The sequence below is a fragment of the Apium graveolens genome, chromosome 7 (assembly GCF_009905375.1).
Source record: "Apium graveolens cultivar Ventura chromosome 7, ASM990537v1, whole genome shotgun sequence".
NCBI classification, from domain to species: domain Eukaryota; kingdom Viridiplantae; phylum Streptophyta; class Magnoliopsida; order Apiales; family Apiaceae; genus Apium; species Apium graveolens.
Window position 1 is genome coordinate 4,515,968 of NC_133653.1, and position 25,919 is coordinate 4,541,886.

The 25,919-nt window shown below is 29.3% G+C and overlaps 2 protein-coding genes and 2 long non-coding RNA genes across 6 annotated transcripts; 2 read left to right on the forward strand and 2 right to left on the reverse strand.

Moving 5' to 3' along the window:
• Window positions 1–6,211: 6,211 nt before the first annotated feature.
• LOC141673132 (putative F-box protein At5g55150) lies at window positions 6,212–7,576 on the forward strand. Its single transcript, XM_074479865.1, has one exon. It carries the CDS (start codon window positions 6,212–6,214, stop codon window positions 7,574–7,576), a length of 1,365 nt encoding a protein of 454 aa, XP_074335966.1.
• A 1,104-nt stretch (window positions 7,577–8,680) lies between these two features.
• LOC141672419 (uncharacterized) lies at window positions 8,681–10,771 on the reverse strand. 2 transcript variants are annotated; one of them, XR_012555518.1, is made up of 4 exons: window positions 10,315–10,771; window positions 10,088–10,176; window positions 9,799–9,991; window positions 8,681–9,306 (listed from the first exon to the last, which is right to left on the reverse strand). It is a non-coding gene; the product is annotated as an uncharacterized LOC141672419 (long non-coding RNA). The 2 variants fall into 2 exon arrangements; XR_012555517.1 differs by having other exon boundaries at window positions 10,295–10,771.
• Window positions 10,772–17,440: 6,669 nt separating this feature from the next.
• On the forward strand, window positions 17,441–18,805 carry LOC141673133 (putative F-box protein At5g55150). The gene has a single exon (XM_074479866.1). The coding sequence runs from the start codon at window positions 17,441–17,443 to the stop codon at window positions 18,803–18,805; it is 1,365 nt and encodes a 454-aa protein (XP_074335967.1).
• Window positions 18,806–19,907: 1,102 nt separating this feature from the next.
• LOC141672120 (uncharacterized) lies at window positions 19,908–21,997 on the reverse strand. 2 transcript variants are annotated; one of them, XR_012555367.1, is made up of 4 exons: window positions 21,541–21,997; window positions 21,314–21,402; window positions 21,025–21,217; window positions 19,908–20,532 (listed from the first exon to the last, which is right to left on the reverse strand). It is a non-coding gene; the product is annotated as an uncharacterized LOC141672120 (long non-coding RNA). The 2 variants fall into 2 exon arrangements; XR_012555366.1 differs by having other exon boundaries at window positions 21,521–21,997.
• Window positions 21,998–25,919: the final 3,922 nt, after the last annotated feature.

Here is a 25,919-nt window from a genome sequence, read left to right on the forward strand (position 1 = left end):
AAATCTCATATATTTACGGTACAATATATATGTTCTGCAATATGTTCTGCAACATGAACATTTATGTTCTGCAAACTAAACATGTTTTGTAGAATATATATTTTTGCAATGTTCTGCTTGTAAAATGTATGCAATCTACAAGATTTTTGATAGAATAGTGATGTTTGTCGAAAAATAATATATTTTGCAATATTTTAAGCTATATTTTACTTGCAGAACATATATGGACTCCGAGGACTCCAATTAAAGGTGGACTCCATAGAACTTTACTCTATATATTAGTGATATGACCAAAATTTCATATCAAAATAATTTTATTTGGTTTGACATTTTAACAATCAAGCATTAGTTTGACTAGTACGGCTAGCTAATGTTTAATCCTGAATTAGTGTTACGACTATTTTAAAAATATTTTTCAACGATCTAACTGTATGGATGTCAATGGATATATATATATTAGTGATATAACCAAAATTTCATATCAAAATAATTTTATTTTGTTTGACATTTTAACAGTCAAACATCAGTTTGACTAGTACAACTAACTAGTATTGAATCTTAAATTATTGTTTCGATTATTTTAAAAATATTTTTCAACGATCCAACTGTATCGATGTCAATAGATACATATATTAGTTATATAACCAAAATTTTATATAATAATAATTTTATTTGGTTTAACATTTTAACAGTCAAGTATCAGTTTGACTAGTACAACTAACTACTATTGAATCTTGAATTAGTGTTTCGATTATTTTAAAAATATTTGTCAACGATCCAACCGTATGGATGTGAATAGATATATATATTAGTGATGTAACCAAAGTTTCATATCAAAATAGTTTTATTTGGTTTGCCATTTTAACAGTTAAACGTCAGTTTGACTAGTACAACTAACTAGTGTTTAATCCTAAATTGGTGTTTCGATTATTTTACTAATATTTTTCAACGATCCAACCGTATGGATGTAAATAGATATATATATATATATTAGTGATATAACCAATATTTCATATCAAAATAAATTTATTTGGTTTCACATTTTAACAGTCAAACATTAGTTTGACTAGTACAATTATCTAGTGTTTAGTTCTGAATTTGTGTTACTACTATTTTAAAAATATTTTTCAACGATCTAACCATATGGATGTAAATATATATATATATATATTAGTGATATAACCAAAATTTCATATCAAAATAATTTTATCTGCTTTGTCATTTTAACAGTCAAGTATTAGTTTGACTAGTACAACTAGCTAATGTTTAATCCTGAATTGGTGTTTTGATTATTTTAAAAATATTTTCAAACGATCCAACCGTATGGATTTCAATAGATATATATATTAGTGATATAACCAAAATTTCATATCAAGATAATTTTATTTGGTTTGACATTTTAACATTCAAACATCAGTTTGACTAGTACAGTTAACTAATGTTTACTTCTGAATTTGTGTTTCGATTATTTTAAAAATATTTTTCAACGATCCAGCCGTATAGATGTAAATAGATATATAAATTAGTGATATAACCAAAATTTCATATCAAAATAATTTTATTTGGTTTGACATTTTAACAGTCAAAGATCAGTTTGACTAGTACATGTAAGTAGTGTTTAATCCTGAATTGATGTTTCGATTATTTTAAAAATATTTTTGAACGATTCAACCGTACGGATGTCAAAACATATACATATTAGTGATATAACCAAATTTTCATATCAAAATAATTTTATTTGGTTCGTCATTTTAACAGTCAATCATCAGTTTGACTAGTACAACTAACTAGTGTTTACTTTTGCATTGATGTTTCGATTATTTTAAAAATATTTTTGAATGATCCAACCGTATGGATGTAAATATATATATATATATATATATATATATTAGTGATATAACCAAAATTTAATGTCAAAATATTTTTATCTGGTTTGCCATTTTAACAGTCAAACATCAGTTTGACTAGTACTGTTAACTAGTGTTTAATCATGAGTTGATGTTTCGATTATTTTAAAAATATTTTTGAACGATCCAACCGTATGGATGTCAATATATATATATATATATATATATTAGTGATATAACCAAAATTTCATATCAAAATAATTTTAGTTGGTTTGTCATTTTAACAGTCAAACATTAGTTTGACTAGTGCAACTAACTAGTATTTACCGCCAAAATTTTGGGGAAAAAGTTAAATTTCTCTCTTTAATAACTTACGACGAATTTTAATTTCCGTCGTAAATTGGATGTTCAATATTTTCCCCGCCAAAAATTTGGGAAAAAGGTTAAATTTCCCTCTTTGATAACTTACGACGAATTTTAATTTCCGTCGTAAATTTGACGATCCGATTTTTTCCATCGCATATATTTCGTTGTAAATTTTGATTAAATATTTTTTTTTCAATTTCAAGTTAAAATTTTAATAAAAATAATTAACTTACGAAGAAATGTTTAAATCGTCGCAACTTCAAATAATTTTTATTTTTGTTTAATCGTGCTGTGCATAAATTTATTAATAAAATACTAAACTTACGACGGTTTTGTGTTTCGTCATAAATAATTACGACGTTTTACTTTTTTCCGTCGTAAGTTGGGCGCACATTTTTTTCCGTCATAAGTTGGCCGTCGTAATTGACCTATTTTGTTGTAGTGTATAGTAATCTAAAGTTCAATTTAACAAGGTTTAAATTTTGAAAAAACGTATAAATATATTAAAAAAATATTAAAATCTTAAAAATATAAAAAAAATCAATATATATTTATATATTAATAAATTTTATTTGTATATGGTATCTTGAAAAGAAACAAAAACTTTACTTATTTTGTTCAAATTTAAAAAATTTATGTCAATAAAATTAAAAATAAATAGTAAATATTTAGCAAAAAAAAAATAGTAAATAATTTTTAAAATCTAAATATGTTATTTGAAATACAATTTTCATATATTTTTGTTTGGTCGCGGTAATATTCAAAAAATATGTAAAATTTTATAAAAAACTATTTTTATATCTCGAACATATATTTTAGCGCATCTATTTGACATTACTAATATTTTATAATTCAAATGATATTTCATTAATATCGGTGAACATATAATAAGTTCATCATTTTAGTAATCAAATTGATATTTAACCGTTTTTAAATATGATCAATAAAAAAGAGAAAAAAGTTCATGAGGTTCTCAAGAACTTTTTTGAGATAATATTAAAAGAATACAAGTATAACACATTGCATGTGTTATATAAGTGTTAAGAAAATAAAATAATCAAAAATTATGTTATCAAAAAAGTGAACAATTTTTTGATTTGATATACATACATATCATATCTCACGAAGTTCTGAGATAACCTGAGAACTTTATTCTCGATGAAAAATAAAAAATGACAAAATAATGGTATTGGGTGATTTCCGACTTTTATTTGCTTTTTTATATACACAAAAAATATAAAAACCAGCAAGATTATTATTTTCTATCATGAAATTGCACTACAAGAAAACATGACAAAACAGACCACACATAACCGACCGACGTCGATTTGGCCTCGTTAAAACCGACCATCCACTGTGGTCGGTTATAACAGTAAAAAACGACGACGTTTTGTTGACGTGGCACACATAAAACTGACCACGTCCTTGTGGTCGGTTATAACAACTACAAACGACGTACTTTTGATGATGTGGCATACTTAAAACCGTCCACTGTAAGGTGGTCGGTTATAATGCTTACCTTCTTCGTTTAATCGATTTTAGAACAAATATAAATTAAAAAAAATATAAAAAAATGTACCGGTTATAGATAGAACGGTGCCGTTTATTTATTTATTATAACCGACCGTTGTCGGTCGGTTTTAATCTATTTTTTTTGTTATATCTCTCATTTGTTGAAATTGGGCAAAATATAAAAAAACAAAGAGGGAGAATTGAATTGAAGTGGAGTGGAGGAGTAATAGAGAAATTATAAGTTTTTCTCATTTATTATAATCAATTTGTGTGTGTGTATTAAATGTTGTATTGAATGTGTTTAATTTTTTTATGAGAATTGTTTGTGTTTGTTGTATGTAATAAATGTGTTTGTGTTTGTTTTATGTATTTAAAATGTTGTTTTGGTATGTATATATTGAATATTTTTAATTTGTTATGAAATGCATGTTAAGTATATGTTAATTGTGTTTTTTATGTTAAATACATATTATTGTAGATGGAAATCATTGATCGAAGTTGGATTGGTAATCAATTGTAAAGTGATAAATTTCATTGAATCCGGAATATAGAATTGGTGTAGAAATATTTTTAAAATTTGCTCGTGAGAATGGAATGGAAGAAAATGGTGCAATGAAGTGTCCTTATAAACGTTGTAAAAATTTGAATTGGTTAAATATTAACGATGTTGTATTGTATTGTTAATTTCTATTATTACATTTAATTTTATTTTTATGTATTATAAAATGTAGAGGGGTGTATTCAATTGGGATTTCAAAGGATTTTTTTGGATTTTGAAAATTTTGGGTATTCAATTTATATTCTAAAAAATCCTTTAAAATCTGATCGTATAGGGACATTTGCATGCGCGCCACGCGTGCTATCAAAAATCTCTATATGGTTGTTATTTCTTGATATATTTAATCAAATTCTGTTTCAGATTATTTATGGAATAGAGTAGCTTGCAAGTATTACACCGATTTCATAATTAATGATATTTAATTATGAAAAAGAGTACCGCACAAGTCTATTTACACCTATATAAACACCTCTAGGGCGTTAGGGTTAGATACACAAAAAAACACATTCGCCTCTAAACACAAAATCTTACCTCTCTCTCCTCCGGTGATAATTTCTTGCTCTGTTTCAAGCTCGCTGAGAGTGTTGTTCTACATCACTGCAATCCGTTTTATCCTGGGAGGCTTTTCGCTCGCACACGACGATGAGGGTTAATAAGCTTTAAGGAGACAATTCCGCACTGGACTAGGATTATATCCTTCTCTCCTCTTTTATGTTACTCTGTTTGTTCATTTTGTTCACACACACATACACATATTGGTTTGTTTCTGCACAGATTGTATAACACTAACTACATACTATACTACAATGCATAGTGTGTAAACTTTAAAGTGGTAATCTTATTGATTTCTAATTTAGTACGGTCTCATATATCTTTGCATGATAGAATTTATAACAACCACTTCTTTAGTATGTAGTTAGTATTCTTATTAGGTCTCATGTTCCAAAGAAAAGTTCATCAAATAACTAATCTTCAATTTAACGATAAGATACTGCCGGTTTAATTTTGATGTACCATATGAAATCCAGTTTTTAGTATATTTGTTAAAATCTTAATATTGAAAATTCATTTTGCTAAAAACTAATTCATGATAGTTAATCATTCATGCAGTATCGTTTTATTAGTCCCCTTCATATATAATAGTAGCCCTTTAGTAATCCTCAATTTGATCGTCAAAATTTTGTCTGTCATTATTGGACATTTTAAGCATAGTCAAACATTTCCAAAAATGTCAATAAACATCATATTGTACTTGGTATAAGAGTATAACAAAAAGCTATGACTTACGTAGATGAATATTTTTTGCCACTAAACTATACTCGTTAAGGATCATAATTGAGATAATATACATGTTATATTAATTTACAAAGCATTCGGAATGTTACTAAGTTCACTTCTTCTAATCGTCAATTACTTAACGCTGAAATCTTTTTGGCGAATATATTCACCGACATTGATGTCTTATTTTAATCAAGCAAAACTTTCCTGTATTTTTCTTTGAAAATGACAATTATATTTTTTGGTGCATCTTTACGTATTTTTATTTGTTCGTTAATTTAATTAAGACGTCATTATCTCGCAATACGATATAACGTTTTTTTCATTTATATAAAATTTTACGTTTAAAAATTGGCTGATAATAATAATAAGTTTGCGTAACGCGGGCAAAAATCCCTAGTTAATATACACTTTGATGGATACTAATAACTGAAAACAAATTTTATCGAGAATAGAAATCAATAAGTAATTGAAAACAAAATTTGCTCAAAATAGAAGTCAAATTGTACAAAGTTTGGTAGTTTGCTAGACCTAGTTGTAATCGAGTTCTTGTTGGTTATTAGTTCAAAACACATATAAATTAGAATTCAAGAAATTGATCCTGCTTAAATAACCGAGATAGTACTCTGCCTTAAGAAACTATCTGATCATGAGCTCTGACAATTGGAATAATCTTCCTAAAGATCTTCTCATAGATATAGTTCAACGCCTGACTTGTCTAGAGGATTATTTTACATCTATTGTTGTCTGCAAATCATGGAATTCAGTAGCCCTCGAAGCTGTTGCGAGTTTAGCAGACTCTGTTATTGCTGAGAAGCCTTGGTGGCTTCTTCTCAGGTCTGATACGACAACTCCTATGCTTCTTCTTGCTGAAGAGGTTGCACCGGGTTCTATACGTTATGATACTGAATTTGACTTAAATCGAGATTATGCCTACGACAAAGACGGATTTTATATCGATGATGAAGATCACGATAAAGACACCATTCGCGGTTATGATTATTTAAAGAATTCAGTAGGTACTAGTCGTGGTTTATACAGTCTTTCTTCGATGAAAACGTATAATATTGAGTTGCCAGAAGCTGCTGGGAAACTAATATTAGGAACTAGTAAAGGATGGTTGCTAACTCTAGGTAGAGATTTGCAAATCAATCTGTTGCATCCTCTTTTGAGGCGTCAAATCTCACTTCCACCAATGAATATGTTTACTGCACCGACTGCATATCTTCCGCGTGCAGGATTTACTAAAGAACACACCAGTGAACATTTTATCCGAAAAGTTGCTATGTCTTCTGAATTACCACAGAAAAAGACCGATCTTAGCTCTTTAAGTCACCACTCTACACGGTCGCCTATTGTAATGGTTGTCTATCATCGTATAGGTATTTTAGGTTTTGCTAGATCGGGAGATAAAAGGTGGACTGATGTCAGAGTTTGTTCTGACGGCTTCCACGATATTGTTTACCACAAAGGAAAGTTTTACGCCGTAGACTTTCAGGGAAATATATACTTGTGTTGTATTGACGTTGATGAAAAGAGAGAATGGCCAAGAGCCACCAAAATTGCATCTATTAAAACCAACAATAACCAACAAAAGTACTTGGCCGAACCATTGTCAGGATCTGGTCTTTTGCTAGTTGTGCGCTATGACAGGGATAAGTTGATAAAAAGAAATCGTGTCCGAGCATCCAAGTATCGTACAACTAATTTTGAGGTGTGGCGGTTGGAACTTGAATATTGTAATTCTCTTAGAATTCCATCATGTACTTTGACCCCAGTGAATAACTTGGGGAATGAAGCAATATTTATCGGCAGAGCTTCATCACTATGTGTACCATCATCAGACATCATAAAGCCAAACTCCATATACTTTACAGATGACCACCACCAAGTCTTCATCCGTTTAGGAGGTGGCCATGACATGGGGATCTTCGACATAGAACATCGCACCATTGAACCTCATTATCAAGGAAAATCCATCCATTGCATCTCCCCTCCGCTTTGGTACATCTAAATTGTGCAAAGTCACCCTGCAATTTGTTTGGCTAGTTAGAAATTATATACATTATTATTTTTTATCCTTTTCTTCAAACTTCCTATAATCATCCTTTGTTATGTACTGTTAAATGAAAGAAAATTATCAGGTTTATGTTATTTCCTCAGTTTTTCCTACTTTGTTCTGTAATAGAAGCTACATTTTCTTAATATCCATTCTCTTAACACTTTGTACATGTATATGCACGGAGTTGCGACCTCCCGCCAGGGATAGAGTTTTCAATCACTGCATCAACACTTTGATAGCTTTATAGTACTCAATTCTAACATACAAATAGTCATTAACTCACGTGATACCTAAAAACTCAATTTCTTGCCAACGAATTAATCAGGGTTTTATTTTTTTTTATTCTATAAATAATAAATTACAAGTTGGACAAATAAATTCAAACCTTCATTCACAAATCCTAAATTCGAATCTTAAACAGGCCTTTCTAACACAAGAACACACAAAAAATATTAACTAGCATTGAAACATGTCCCGGAATTAGCCAATTTGACAATAGCTAGAAAGAAATTAAAAGCCAAGTGAGTATCTATACAAAGCATGATCAAACATGACCGATTGTTCTTCACACTCAGTGGATTATGAAGGCATGTAGTAGCGTCGGCGGGGACGAAGACAAGGTGTCATTCGAATCATTATCACTACAAGAAATCTGACCATTTACGACGGTTTTTTTGAACTGAAATCGTCGTAATTGAGCCAATTACGACGGAAAAAAATCGTCGTTTTTGGTCGAGTATTGGTCGAGTAGTAAGTTCGTTTTTTCGTCACAAGATAAAATTGCGTCGTAAGTTGGTGAACGTGGGCCCACATTAACAATTTAATAATAAATAAACTTACGACGAAAATATTCGTCGTATGTTGTTAACATCCGACGGAAAAAATCGTCAGTTTAAATATTTTGGGACCCACCTTTAATAAATTACTAAAACAATACAATGAACAATCGTCATAAATAACCCAGAATTTCCGTCATAAGTTTTATTCTGAAAAAGGCTATTCTGGTTCCACCCATTCAACTTTCAAATTAAATTCTAAATACAATTGAATCCCAATTCAACACAAAATTAAAATTTGAATTTTATAACAAGCAATTATGCACACAATTATACAAATCAAAAGTTGAAAATACCATAATTTACATAAATATTCTCATAGCCACAAAACTTCTAGTATAATATTTAACCTTTCGATATGTAATACAAAAATGTAAATACCATTATACAACTGAGCAGTAGTTTCAGGTGCGGTACCAGCAACTTCACTATAATCCGCTTGTTGCACAGGCATGTTGTATGCTTGAGTCTGTCTAGCAGGCACATAGTACCCTGGGTATTGCTGCTCAACTGCAGGATGGTGAGAATGTTGTGGTTGCTGGGAAGAATATACACGATAGTATGCTTGCATTGGCACTGCTCCCATGGGAAGATGTTGGACATACTGCGAACCAGCACGAATGAACTGAGGTTGCTGCAACTGTGGATGACGTTGCGGATAATATTGAGTTGGCAACAAATACCCAGAGTCTTGATATTGTTGTTGCATATGCATTCTTGAATCAGTGATCTTCTGTTCAACAGGATTAGTAGTAACCCCTACTTTGAACAGGTGCATATTGCACATTTGGGTCTTGATACATCATAGGCCTTTGGCGAGACAATGGGTTTGTAATGCTACTGTCACTACACAAATAAAAAACACAATAGCTCAACTGATAGCAGTTCAAAGACAACTATAAATACAAACATAATGCAATGCGTTAAATCTCTTAAAAATTAACAACTTGAAACATCAACTTACACAGGGCATTTGAGCAACCTGGCATAATCTAGCAATAACGACTACAATTAACCAGTTTCATAGCATATAGGCACATAATTAAAACATATATTAATTAGGCACCGTGCACCGTAAACTAGCATATCGAACATTTAATTATGAATATTTTACCCTATACCGCACAAATTTCATTCCATTTTTATTCACTCGACCAAACCCAACTCTATTTAAACCCACTGTCTCCCTTCCTCATCTCTCTCTCTCTCTCACCTTAATATATAGCATCTATCTATTTCTCTACTCAATCTATCAAAAAGTTATACCAATCAACTTCAAAACATTTTGCAAGGTTTAACTGTATAAGTCGGAAGATATTTTTATTGAACATTGATCACCTGAATCGAGTGATTGAAAAACCCGCTCATTAGCTTCATTAAGTACATGAGAGCAAGTATTAATAACTCAAAACCTTTGCAGAGGCTCAAAGTGCAAAGAGTGTCCATGATTTATACATTTGTATAAATGATGGCTGCTCTAACAGGCTCTCCGAACCAACGCCCAAGTGAATTTGCTGAAGGAAGTGAAGGCCTAATTAACAACAGATACACTTTATAAGATATATTTCAGAATAATATGTATCCTAGTTGCAAACTTTGTAACAGTTATTTACAAAACTTTACTCACGAGATATCAAGTGCAATTGATAACTGGCTATGATGCTCACATAGAATACGAAAGGAATTCCATAATTCCCAAGAGTCCATCTGTTCTCTCTAAAAGAAAAAACAAGAGCACTTATAAAATGACAGTTAAATGGCATTCTTCATATATATATATATATATATATATATACAGAAAATTTTGAAAAAAATTCAGTAAGACGAAAATTACTCTCATCAAGGAGGACATACAATAGTAAGCTATTTTCCTGCTGAAGGCACCCAAACCTAACTCAAAAGATATCTTGAAAAGAGGACCATTTTGGTAATGTACAGCATATACATAATGCTCAAAACAAAAAATTAATTAGACTCTTCATCATTAACACTAGACAAAAAACGAACTAGCACGCCATGCTTGCAACCACGCAACATTTATCAGTACGACTACACTTAATTCATTTTCAAATTAATTGGAATCTAGGACCACTAATTGGACTCGGTGTATTTTCAAATTCATTTTCGTTTGCTTGAAATTGAAGAGAGTTGTGGTTGTGATTCGACACTGTTACTGATCAAGCTGAGAATAGAACAAGATACATAAAGATAAGGATGGTGTGGCATTGAGAAGGAAGGTGAAGGAGTGCGGGATTGTGAGATTTAATGTTTAGGGGAAGAGCAAGGCAGAGAGGAAATAGGGTTATGATGATTAATGGGCTTATGGGCCGATCCGTTAAATAGCTGGGGTTTTTTACTATAATTTAGCTCATGTTTTGTTAATAAATGATATTTAACAAATTTAAATAAGATTTTTTTTGTCGTTAAATAAGAATGATAAATGTCTAATTAGAAGAAATAATAAGGTACAAAATGATAATTTACTATTTAACATTATATTTATGTTGAATAATACATTCGTTTAATTAAAAAATGCAAAGGTTTTATCGAAAGTAACGGGGTTCGTGATAATTTGATCACTGAAACATACATGAAATTTTATTTGATGTGTCATTTTAACAGTCAAACATGAGTTTGACTTATACAACTAACTAGTATTTAGTCCTCAATTTATGTTTCAATTATTTTAAAAATATTTTTCATCAATCCAACTATATGGATGTCAATAGATACATATATTAGTGATATAACCAAAGTTACATATCAAAATAATTTTATTTGGTTTGTCATTTTAACAATCAAGCATGAATGTGACTTGTACAACTAATTGGTGTTTAGTCCTGAATTTGTATATCGATTATTTTAAAAATATTTTTCATCGATCCTGCCGTATGGATGTGAATAGATATATATATTAGTGATATAACCAAAATTTCATATCAAAATAATTTTATCTAGTTTGTCATTTTAACAGTCAAGTATTAGTTTGACTAGTACGGCTAGCTAATGTTTAATCCTGAATTGGTGTTTTGATTATTTTAAAAATATTTTCAAACGATCCAACCGTATGGATTTCAATAGATATATATATATTAGTGATATGACCAAAATTTCATATCAAAATAATTTTATTTGGTTTGACATTTTAACAATCAAGCATTAGTTTGACTAGTACGGCTAGCTAATGTTTAATCCTGAATTAGTGTTACGACTATTTTAAATTTATTTTTCAACGATCTAACTGTATGGATGTCAATGGATATATATATATTAGTGATATAACCAAAATTTCATATCAAAATAATTTTATTTTGTTTGACATTTTAACAGTCAAACATCAGTTTGACTAGTACAACTAACTAGTATTGAATCTTGAATTATTGTTTCGATTATTTTAAAAATATTTTTCAACGATCCAACTGTATCGATGTCAATAGATATATATATTAGTTATATAACCAAAATTTTATATAATAATAATTTTATTTGGTTTGACATTTTAACAGTCAAGTATCAGTTTGACTAGTACAACTAACTACTATTGAATCTTGAATTAGTGTTTCGATTATTTTAAAAATATTTGTCAACGATCCAACCGTATGGATGTGAATAGATATATATATTAGTGATGTAACCAAAGTTTCATATCAAAATAGTTTTATTTGGTTTGCCATTTTAACAGTTAAACGTCAGTTTGACTAGTACAACTAACTAGTGTTTAATCCTAAATTGGTGTTTCGATTATTTTACTAATATTTTTCAACGATCCAACCGTATGGATGTAAATAGATATATATATATATATATATTAGTGATATAACCAATATTTCATATCAAAATAAATTTATTTGGTTTCACATTTTAACAGTCAAACATTAGTTTGACTAGTACAATTATCTAGTGTTTAGTTCTGAATTTGTGTTACTACTATTTTAAAAATATTTTTCAACGATCTAACCATATGGATGTAAATAGATATATATATATATTAGTGATATAACCAAAATTTCATATCAAAATAATTTTATCTGCTTTGTCATTTTAACAGTCAAGTATTAGTTTGACTAGTACAACTAGCTAATGTTTAATCCTGAATTGGTGTTTTGATTATTTTAAAAATATTTTCAAACGATCCAACCGTATGGATTTCAATAGATATATATATTAGTGATATAACCAAAATTTCATATCAAGATAATTTTATTTGGTTTGACATTTTAACATTCAAACATCAGTTTGACTAGTACAGTTAACTAATGTTTACTTCTGAATTTGTGTTTCGATTATTTTAAAAATATTTTTCAACGATCCAACCGTATAGATGTAAATAGATATATAAATTAGTGATATAACCAAAATTTCATATCAAAATAATTTTATTTGGTTTGACATTTTAACAGTCAAAGATCAGTTTGACTAGTACATGTAAGTAGTGTTTAATCCTGAATTGATGTTTCGATTATTTTAAAAATATTTTTGAACGATTCAACCGTACGGATGTCAAAACATATACATATTAGTGATATAACCAAATTTTCATATCAAAATAATTTTATTTGGTTCGTCATTTTAACAGTCAATCATCAGTTTGACTAGTACAACTAACTAGTGTTTACTTTTGCATTGATGTTTCGATTATTTTAAAAATATTTTTGAATGATCCAACCGTATGGATGTAAATATATATATATATATATATATATATTAGTGATATAACCAAAATTTAATGTCAAAATATTTTTATCTGGTTTGCCATTTTAACAGTCAAACATCAGTTTGACTAGTACTGTTAACTAGTGTTTAATCATGAGTTGATGTTTCGATTATTTTAAAAATATTTTTGAACGATCCAACCGTATGGATGTCAATATATATATATATATATATATATTAGTGATATAACCAAAATTTCATATCAAAATAATTTTAGTTGGTTTGTCATTTTAACAGTCAAGCATTAGTTTGACTAGTGCAACTAACTAGTATTTACCGCCAAAATTTTGGGGAAAAAGTTAAATTTCCCTCTTTAATAACTTACGACGAATTTTAATTTCCGTCGTAAATTGGATGTTCAATATTTTCCCCGCCAAAAATTTGGGAAAAAAGTTAAATTTCCCTCTTTGATAACTTACGACGAATTTTAATTTCCGTCGTAAATTTGACGATCCGATTTTTTCCATCGCACATATTTCGTTGTAAATTTTGATTAAATATTTTTTTTCAATTTCAAGTTAAAATTTTAATAAAAATAATTAACTTACGAAGAAATGTTTAAATCGTCGCAACTTCAAATAATTTTTATTTTTGTTTAATCGTGCCGTGCATAAATTTATTAATAAAATACTAAACTTACGACGGTTTTGTGTTTCGTCATAAATAATTACGACGTTTTACTTTTTTCCGTCGTAAGTTGGGCGCACATTTTTTTCCGTCATAAGTTGGCCGTCGTAATTGACCTATTTTGTTGTAGTGTATAGTAATCTAAAGTTCAATTTAGCAAGGTTTAAATTTTGAAAAAACGTATAAATATATTAAAAAATTATTAAAATCTTAAAAATATAAAAAAAATCAATATATATTTATATATTAATAAATTTTATTTGTATATGGTATCTTGAAAAGAAACAAAAACTTCACTTATTTTGTTCAAATTTAAAAAATTTATGTCAATAAAATTAAAAATAAATAGTAAATATTTAGCAAAAAAAAATAGTAAATAATTTTTAAAATCTAAATATGTTATTTGAAATACAATTTTCATATATTTTTGTTTGGTCGCGGTAATATTCAAAAAATATGTAAAATTTTATAAAAAACTATTTTTATATCTCGAACATATATTTTAGCGCATCTATTTGACATTACTAATATTTTATAATTCAAATGATATTTCATTAATATCGGTGAACATATAATAAGTTCATCATTTTAGTAATCAAATTGATATTTAACCGTTTTTAAATATGATCAATAAAAAAGAGAAAAAAGTTCATGAGGTTCTCAAGAACTTTTTTGAGATAATATTAAAAGAATACAAGTATAACACATTGCATGTGTTATATAAGTGTTAAGAAAATAAAATAATCAAAAATTATGTTATCAAAAAAGTGAACAATTTTTTGATTTGATATACATACATATCATATCTCACGAAGTTCTGAGATAACCTGAGAACTTTATTCTCGATGAAAAATAAAAAATGACAAAATAATGGTATTGGGTGATTTCCGACTTTTATTTGCTTTTTTATATACACAAAAAATATAAAAACCAGCAAGATTATTATTTTCTATCATGAAATTGCACTACAAGAAAACATGACAAAACAGACCACACATAACCGACCGACGTCGATTTGGCCTCGTTAAAACCGACCATCCACTGTGGTCGGTTATAACAGTAAAAAACGACGACGTTTTGTTGACGTGGCACACATAAAACTGACCACGTCCTTGTGGTCGGTTATAACAACTACAAACGACGTAGTTTTGATGATGTGGCATACTTAAAACCGTCCACTGTAAGGTGGTCGGTTATAATGCTTACCTTCTTCGTTTAATCGATTTTAGAACAAATATAAATTAATAAAAAATATAAAAAAATGTACCGGTTATAGATAGAACGGTGCCGTTTATTTATTTATTATAACCGACCGTTGTCGGTCGGTTTTAATCTGTTTTTTTTGTTATATCTCTCATTTGTTGAAATTGGGCAAAATATAAAAAAACAAAGAGGGAGAATTGAATTGAAGTGGAGGAGTAATAGAGAAATTATAAGTTTTTCTCATTTATTATAATCAATTTGTGTGTGTGTATTAAATGTTGTATTGAATGTGTTTAATTTTTTTATGAGAATTGTTTGTGTTTGTTGTATGTAATAAATGTGTTTGTGTTTGTTTTATGTATTTAAAATGTTGTTTTGGTATGTATATATTGAATATTTTTAATTTGTTATGAAATGCATGTTAAGTATATGTTAATTGTGTTTTTTATGTTAAATACATATTATTGTAGATGGAAATCATTGATCGAAGTTGGATTGGTAATCAATTGCAAAGTGATAAATTTCATTGAATCCGGAATATAGAATTGGTGTAGAAATATTTTTAAAATTTGCTCGTGAGAATGGAATGGAAGAAAATGGTGCAATGAAGTGTCCCTATAAACGTTGTAAAAATTTGAATTGGTTAAATATTAACGATGTTGTATTGTATTGTTAATTTCTATTATTACATTTATTTTATTTTTATGTATTATAAAATGTAGAGGGGTGTATTCAATTGGGATTTCAAAGGATTTTTTTGGATTTTGAAAATTTTGGGTATTCAATTTATATTCTAAAAAATCCTTTAAAATCTGATCGTATAGGGACATTTGCATGCGCGCCACGCGTGCTATCAAAAATCTCTATATGGTTGTTATTTCTTGATATATTTAATCAAATTCTGTTTCAGATTATTTATGGAATAGAGTAGCTTGCAAGTATTACACCGATTTCATAATTAATGATATTTAATTATGAAAAAGAGTACCGCACAAGTCTATTTACACCTATATAAACACCTCTAGGGCGTTAGGGTTAGATACACAAAAAAACACATTCGCCTCTAAACACAAAATCTTACCTCTCTCTCCTCCGGTGATAATTTCTTGCTCTGTTTCAAGCTCGCTGAGAGTGTTGTTCTACATCACTGCAATCCGTTTTATCCTGGGAGGCTTTTCGCTCGCACACGACGATGAGGGTTAATAAGCTTTAAGGAGACAATTCCGCACTGGACTAGGATTATATCCTTCTCTCCTCTTTTATGTTACTCTGTTTGTTCATTTTGTTCACACACACATACACATATTGGTTTGTTTCTGCACAGATTGTATAACACTAACTACATACTATACTACAATGCATAGTGTGTAAACTTTAAAGTGGTAATCTTATTGATTTCTAATTTAGTACGGTCTCATATATCTTTGCATGATAGAATTTATAACAACCACTTCTTTAGTATGTAGTTAGTATTCTTATTAGGTCTCATGTTCCAAAGAAAAGTTCATCAAATAACTAATCTTCAATTTAACGATAAGATACTGCCGGTTTAATTTTGATGTACCATATGAAATCCAGTTTTTAGTATATTTGTTAAAATCTTAATATTGAAAATTCATTTTGCTAAAAACTAATTCATGATAGTTAATCATTCATGCAGTATCGTTTTATTAGTCCCCTTCATATATAATAGTAGCCCTTTAGTAATCCTCAATTTGATCGTCAAAATTTTGTCTGTCATTATTGGACATTTTAAGCATAGTCAAACATTTCCAAAAATGTCAATAAACATCATATTGTACTTGGTATAAGAGTATAACAAAAAGCTATGACTTACGTAGATGAATATTTTTTGCCACTAAACTATACTCGTTAAGGATCATAATTGAGATAATATACATGTTATATTAATTTACAAAGCATTCGGAATGTTACTAAGTTCACTTCTTCTAATCGTCAATTACTTAACGCTGAAATCTTTTTGGCGAATATATTCACCGACATTGATGTCTTATTTTAATCAAGCAAAACTTTCCTGTATTTTTCTTTGAAAATGACAATTATATTTTTTGGTGCATCTTTACGTATTTTTATTTGTTCGTTAATTTAATTAAGACGTCATTATCTCGCAATACGATATAACGTTTTTTTCATTTATATAAAATTTTACGTTTAAAAATTGGCTGATAATAATAATAAGTTTGCGTAACGCGGGCAAAAGTCCCTAGTTAATATACACTTTGATGGATACTAATAACTGAAAACAAATTTTATCGAGAATAGAAATCAATAAGTAATTGAAAACAAAATTTGCTCAAAATAGAAGTCAAATTGTACAAAGTTTGGTAGTTTGCTAGACCTAGTTGTAATCGAGTTCTTGTTGGTTATTAGTTCAAAACACATATAAATTAGAATTCAAGAAATTAACTATCTGATCATGAGCTCTGACAATTGGAATAATCTTCCTAAAGATCTTCTCATAGATATAGTTCAACGCCTGACTTGTCTAGAGGATTATTTTACATCTATTGTTGTCTGCAAATCATGGAATTCAGTAGCCCTCGAAGCTGTTGCGAGTTTAGCAGACTCTGTTATTGCTGAGAAGCCTTGGTGGCTTCTTCTCAGGTCTGATACGACAACTCCTATGCTTCTTCTTGCTGAAGAGGTTGCACCGGGTTCTATACGTTATGATACTGAATTTGACTTAAATCGAGATTATGCCTACGACAAAGACGGATTTTATATCGATGATGAAGATCACGATAAAGACACCATTTGGGGTTATGATTATTTAAAGAATTCAGTAGGTAGTAGTCGTGGTTTATACAGTCTTTCTTCGATGAAAACGTATAATATTGAGTTGCCAGAAGCTGCTGGGAAACTAATATTAGGAACTAGTAAAGGATGGTTACTAACTCTAGGTAGAGATTTGCAAATCAATCTGTTGCATCCTCTTTTGAGGCGTCAAATCTCACTTCCACCAATGAATATGTTTACTGCACCGACTGCATATCTTCCGCGTGCAGGATTTACTAAAGAACACACCAGTGAACATTTTATCCGAAAAGTTGCTATGTCTTCTGAATTACCACAGAAAAAGACCGATCTTAGCTCTTTAAGTCACCACTCTACACGGTCGCCTATTGTAATGGTTGTCTATCATCGTATAGGTATTTTAGGTTTTGCTAGATCGGGAGATAAAAGGTGGACTGATGTCAGAGTTTGTTCTGACGGCTTCCACGATATTGTTTACCACAAAGGAAAGTTTTACGCCGTAGACTTTCAGGGAAATATATACTTGTGTTGTATTGACGTTGATGAAAAGAGAGAATGGCCAAGAGCCACCAAAATTGCATCTATTAAAACCAACAATAACCAACAAAAGTACTTGGCCGAACCATTGTCAGGATCTGGTCTTTTGCTAGTTGTGCGCTATGACAGGGATAAGTTGGTAAAAAGAGATCGTGTCCGAGCATCCAAGTATCGTACAACTAATTTTGAGGTGTGGCGGTTGGAACTTGAATATTGTAATTCTCTTAGAATTCCATCATGTACTTTGACCCCAGTGAATAACTTGGGGAATGAAGCAATATTTATCGGCAGAGCTTCATCACTATGTGTACCATCATCAGACATCATAAAGCCAAACTCCATATACTTTACAGATGACCACCACCAAGTCTTCATCCGTTTAGGAGGTGGCCATGACATGGGGATCTTCGACATAGAACATCGCACCATTGAACCTCATTATCAAGGAAAATCCATCCATTGCATCTCCCCTCCGCTTTGGTACATCTAAATTGTGCAAAGTCACCCTGCAATTTGTTTGGCTAGTTAGAAATTATATACATTATTATTTTTTATCCTTTTCTTCAAACTTCCTATAATCATCCTTTGTTATGTACTGTTAAATGAAAGAAAATTATCAGGTTTATGTTATTTCCTCAGTTTTTCCTACTTTGTTCTGTAATAGAAGCTACATTTTCTTAATATCCATTCTCTTAACACTTTGTACATGTATATGCACGGAGTTGCGACCTCCCGCCAGGGATAGAGTTTTCAATCACTGCATCAACACTTTGATAGCTTTATAGTACTCAATTCTAACATACAAATAGTCATTAACTCACGTGATACCTAAAAACTCAATTTCTTGCCAACGAATTAATCAGGGTTTTATTTTTTTTTATTCTATAAATAATAAATTACAAGTTGGACAAATAAATTCAAACCTTCATTCACAAATCCTAAATTCGAATCTTAAACAGGCCTTTCTAACACAAGAACACACAAAAAATATTAACTAGCATTGAAACATGTCCCGGAATTAGCCAATTTGACAATAGCTAGTAAGAAATTAAAAGCCAAGTGAGTATCTATACAAAGCATGATCAAACATGACCGATTGTTCTTCACACTCAGTGGATTATGAAGGCATGTAGTAGCGTCGGGGACGAAGACAAGGTGTCATTCGAATCATTATCACTACAAGAAATCTGACCATTTACGACGGTTTTTTTGAACTGAAATCGTCGTAATTGAGCCAATTACGACGGAAAAAAAATCGTCGTTTTTGGTCGAGTATTGGTCGAGTAGTAAGTTCGTTTTTTCGTCACAAGATAAAATTGCGTCGTAAGTTGGTGAACGTGGGCCCACATTAACAATTTAATAATAAATAAACTTACGACGAAAATATTCGTCGTATGTTGTTAACATCCGACGGAAAAAATCGTCAGTTTAAATATTTTGGGACCCACCTTTAATAAATTACTAAAACAATACAATGAACAATCGTCATAAATAACCCAGAATTTCCGTCATAAGTTTTATTCTGAAAAAGGCTATTCTGGTTCCACCCATTCAACTTTCAAATTAAATTCTAAATACAATTGAATCCCAATTCAACACAAAATTAAAATTTGAATTTTATAACAAGCAATTATGCACACAATTATACAAATCAAAAGTTGAAAATACCATAATTTACATAAATATTCTCATAGCCACAAAACTTCTAGTATAATATTTAACCTTTCGATATGTAATACAAAAATGTAAATACCATTATACAACTGAGCAGTAGTTTCAGGTGCGGTACCAGCAACTTCACTATAATCCGCTTGTTGCACAGGCATGTTGTATGCTTGAGTCTGTCTAGCAGGCACATAGTACACTGGGTATTGCTGCTCAACTGCAGGATGGTGAGAATGTTGTGGTTGCTGGGAAGAATATACACGATAGTATGCTTGCATTGGCACTGCTCCCATGGGAAGAAGTTGGACATACTGCGAACCAGCATGAATGAACTGAGGTTGCTGCAACTGTGGATGACGTTGCGGATAATATTGAGTTGGCAACAAATACCCAGAGTCTTGATATTGTTGTTGCATATGCATTCTTGAATCAGTGATCTTCTGTTCAACAGGATTAGTAGTAACCCTACTTTGAACAGGTGCATATTGCACATTTGGGTCTTGATACATCATAGGCCTTTGGCGAGACAATGGGTTTGTAATGCTACTGTCACTACACAAATAAAAAACACAATAGCTCAACTGATAGCAGTTCAAAGACAACTATAAATACAAACATAATGCAATGCGTTAAATCTCTTAAAAATTAACAACTTGAAACATCAACTTACACAGGGCATTTGAGCAACCTGGCATAATCTAGCAATAACGACTACAATTAACCAGTTTCATAGCATATAGGCACATAATTAAAACATATATTAATTAGGCACCGTGCACCGTAAACTAGCATATCGAACATTTAATTATGAATATTTTACCCTATACCGCACAAATTTCATTCCATTTTTATTCACTCGACCAAACCCAACTCTATTTAAACCCACTGTCTCCCTTCCTCATCTCTCTCTCTCTCTCACCTTAATATATAGCATCTATCTATTTCTCTACTCAATCTATCAAAAAGTTATACCAATCAACTTCAAAACATTTTGCAAGGTTTAACTGTATAAGTCGGAAGATATTTTTATTGAACATTGATCACCTGAATCGAGTGATTGAAAAACCCGCTCATTAGCTTCATTAAGTACATGAGAGCAAGTATTAATAACTCAAAACCTTTGCAGAGGCTCAAAGTGCAAAGAGTGTCCATGATTTATACATTTGTATAAATGATGGCTGCTCTAACAGGCTCTCCGAACCAACGCCCAAGTGAATTTGCTGAAGGAAGTGAAGGCCTAATTAACAACAGATACACTTTATAAGATATATTTCAGAATAATATGTATCCTAGTTGCAAACTTTGTAACAGTTATTTACAAAACTTTACTCACGAGATATCAAGTGCAATTGATAACTGGCTATGATGCTCACATAGAATACGAAAGGAATTCCATAATTCCCAAGAGTCCATCTGTTCTCTCTAAAAGAAAAAACAAGAGCACTTATAAAATGACAGTTAAATGGCATTCTTCATATATATATATATATATATATATATACAGAAAATTTTGAAAAAAATTCAGTAAGACGAAAATTACTCTCATCAAGGAGGACATACAATAGTAAGCTATTTTCCTGCTGAAGGCACCCAAACCTAACTCAAAAGATATCTTGAAAAGAGGACCATTTTGGTAATGTACAGCATATACATAATGCTCAAAACAAAAAATTAATTAGACTCTTCATCATTAACACTAGACAAAAAACGAACTAGCACGCCATGCTTGCAACCACGCAACATTTATCAGTACGACTACACTTAATTCATTTTCAAATTAATTGGAATCTAGGACCACTAATTGGACTCGGTGTATTTTCAAATTCATTTTCGTTTGCTTGAAATTGAAGAGAGTTGTGGTTGTGATTCGACACTGTTACTGATCAAGCTGAGAATAGAACAAGATACATAAAGATAAGGATGGTGTGGCATTGAGAAGGAAGGTGAAGGAGTGCGGGATTGTGAGATTTAATGTTTAGGGGAAGAGCAAGGCAGAGAGGAAATAGGGTTATGATGATTAATGGGCTTATGGGCCGATCCGTTAAATAGCTGCGGTTTTTTACTATAATTTAGCTCATGTTTTGTTAATAAATGATATTTAACAAATTTAAATAAGATTTTTTTTGTCGTTAAATAAGAATGATAAATGTCTAATTAGAAGAAATAATAAGGTACAAAATGATAATTTACTATTTAACATTATATTTATGTTGAATAATACATTCGTTTAATTAAAAAATGCAAAGGTTTTATCGAAAGTAACTGGGGTTCGTGATAATTTGATCACTGAAACATACATGAAATTTTATTTGATGTGTCATTTTAACAGTCAAACATGAGTTTGACTTATACAACTAACTAGTATTTAGTCCTCAATTTATGTTTCAATTATTTTAAAAATATTTTTCATCAATCCAACTATATGGATGTCAATAGATACATATATTAGTGATATAACCAAAGTTACATATCAAAATAATTTTATTTGGTTTGTCATTTTAACAATCAAGCATGAATGTGACTTGTACAACTAATTGGTGTTTAGTCCTGAATTTGTATATCGATTATTTTAAAAATATTTTTCATCGATCCTGCCGTATGGATGTGAATAGATATATATATTAGTAATATAACCAAAATTTCATATCAAAATAATTTTATCTAGTTTGTCATTTTAACAGTCAAGTATTAGTTTGACTAGTACGGCTAGCTAATGTTTAATCCTGAATTGGTGTTTTGATTATTTTAAAAATATTTTCAAACGATCCAACCGTATGGATTTCAATAGATATATATATATTAGTGATATGACCAAAATTTCATATCAAAATAATTTTATTTGGTTTGACATTTTAACAATCAAGCATTAGTTTGACTAGTACGGCTAGCTAATGTTTAATCCTGAATTAGTGTTACGACTATTTTAAAAATATTTTTCAACGATCTAACTGTATGGATGTCAATGGATATATATATATTAGTGATATAACCAAAATTTCATATCAAAATAATTTTATTTTGTTTGACATTTTAACAGTCAAACATCAGTTTGACTAGTACAACTAACTAGTATTGAATCTTGAATTATTGTTTCGATTATTTTAAAAATATTTTTCAACGATCCAACTGTATCGATGTCAATAGATACATATATTAGTTATATAACCAAAATTTTATATAATAATAATTTTATTTGGTTTAACATTTTAACAGTCAAGTATCAGTTTGACTAGTACAACTAACTACTATTGAATCTTGAATTAGTGTTTCGATTATTTTAAAAATATTTGTCAACGATCCAACCGTATGGATGTGAATAGATATATATATTAGTGATGTAACCAAAGTTTCATATCAAAATAGTTTTATTTGGTTTGCCATTTTAACAGTTAAACGTCAGTTTGACTAGTACAACTAACTAGTGTTTAATCCTAAATTGGTGTTTCGATTATTTTACTAATATTTTTCAACGATCCAACTGTATGGATGTAAATAGATATATATATATATTAGTGATATAACCAATATTTCATATCAAAATAAATTTATTTGGTTTCACATTTTAACAGTCAAACATTAGTTTGACTAGTACAATTATCTAATGTTTAGTTCTGAATTTGTGTTACTACTATTTTAAAAATATTTTTCAACGATCTAACCATATGGATGTAAATAGATATATATATATATATATTAGTGATATAACCAAAATTTCATATCAAAATAATTTTATCTGCTTTGTCATTTTAACAGTCAAGTATTAGTTTGACTAGTACAACTAGCTAATGTTTAATCCTGAATTGGTGTTTTGATTATTTTAAAAATATTTTCAAACGATCCAACCGTATGGATTTCAATAGATATATATATATATTAGTGATATAACCAAAATTTCATATCAAGATAATTTTATTTGGTTTGACATTTTAACATTCAAACATTAGTTTGACTAGTACAGTTAACTAATGTTTACTTCTGAATTTGTGTTTCGATTATTTTAAAAATATTTTTCAACGATCCAGCCGTATAGATGTAAATAGATATATAAATTAGTGATATAACCAAAATTTCATATCAAAATAATTTTATTTGGTTTGACATTTTAACAGTCAAAGATCAGTTTGACTAGTACATGTAAGTAGTGTTTAATCGTGAATTGATGTTTCGATTATTTTAAAAATATTTTTGAACGATTCAACCGTACGGATGTCAAAACATATACATATTAGTGATATAACCAAATTTTCATATCAAAATAATTTTATTTGGTTCGTCATTTTAACAGTCAATCATCAGTTTGACTAGTACAACTAACTAGTGTTTACTTTTGCATTGATGTTTCGATTATTTTAAAAATATTTTTGAATGATCCAACCGTATGGATGTAAATATATATATATATATATATATATATTAGTGATATAACCAAAATTTAATGTCAAAATATTTTTATCTGGTTTACCATTTTAACAGTCAAACATCAGTTTGACTAGTACTGTTAACTAGTGTTTAATCATGAGTTGATGTTTCGATTATTTTAAAAATATTTTTGAACGATCCAACCGTATGGATGTCAATATATATATATATATATATATATATATATATATATATATATATTAGTGATATAACCAAAATTTTATATCAAAATAATTTTAGTTGGTTTGTCATTTTAACAGTCAAACATTAGTTTGACTAGTGCAACTAACTAGTATTTACCGCCAAAATTTTGGGGAAAAAGTTAAATTTCTCTCTTTAATAACTTACGACGAATTTTAATTTCCGTCGTAAATTGGATGTTCAATATTTTCCCCGCCAAAAATTTGGGAAAAAGTTAAATTTCCCTCTTTGATAACTTACGACGAATTTTAATTTCCGTCGTAACTTTGACGATCCGATTTTTTCCATCGCACATATTTCGTTGTAAATTTTGATTAAATATTTTTTTTTCAATTTCAAGTTAAAATTTTAATAAAAATATTTAACTTACGAAGAAATGTTTAAATCGTCGCAACTTCAAATAATTTTTATTTTTGTTTAATCGTGCCGTGCATAAATTTATTAATAAAATACTAAACTTACGACGGTTTTGTGTTTCGTCATAAATAATTACGACGTTTTACTTTTTTTCCGTCGTAAATTGGGCGCACATTTTTTTCCGTCATAAGTTGGCCGTCGTAATTGACCTATTTTGTTGTAGTGTATAGTAATCTAAAGTTCAATTTAACAAGGTTTAAATTTTGAAAAAACGTATAAATATATTAAAAAATTATTAAAATCTTAAAAATATAAAAAAAATCAATATATATTTATATATTAATAAATTTTATTTGTATATGGTATCTTGAAAAGAAACAAAAACTTTACTTATTTTGTTCAAATTTAAAAAATTTATGTCAATAAAATTAAAAATAAATAGTAAATATTTAGCAAAAAAAAATAGTAAATAATTTTTAAAATCTAAATATATTATTTGAAATACAATTTTCATATATTTTTGTTTGGTCGCGGTAATATTCAAAAAATATGTAAAATTTTATAAAAAACTATTTTTATATCTCGAACATATATTTTAGCGCATCTATTTGACATTACTAATATTTTATAATTCAAATGATATTTCATTAATATCGGTGAACATATAATAAGTTCATCATTTTAGTAATCAAATTGATATTTAACCGTTTTTAAATATGATCAATAAAAAAGAGAAAAAAGTTCATGAGGTTCTCAAGAACTTTTTTGAGATAATATTAAAAGAATACAAGTATAACACATTGCATGTGTTATATAAGTGTTAAGAAAATAAAATAATCAAAAATTATGTTATCAAAAAAGTGAACAATTTTTTGATTTGATATACATACATATCATATCTCACGAAGTTCTGAGATAACCTGAGAACTTTATTCTCGATGAAAAATAAAAAATGACAAAAT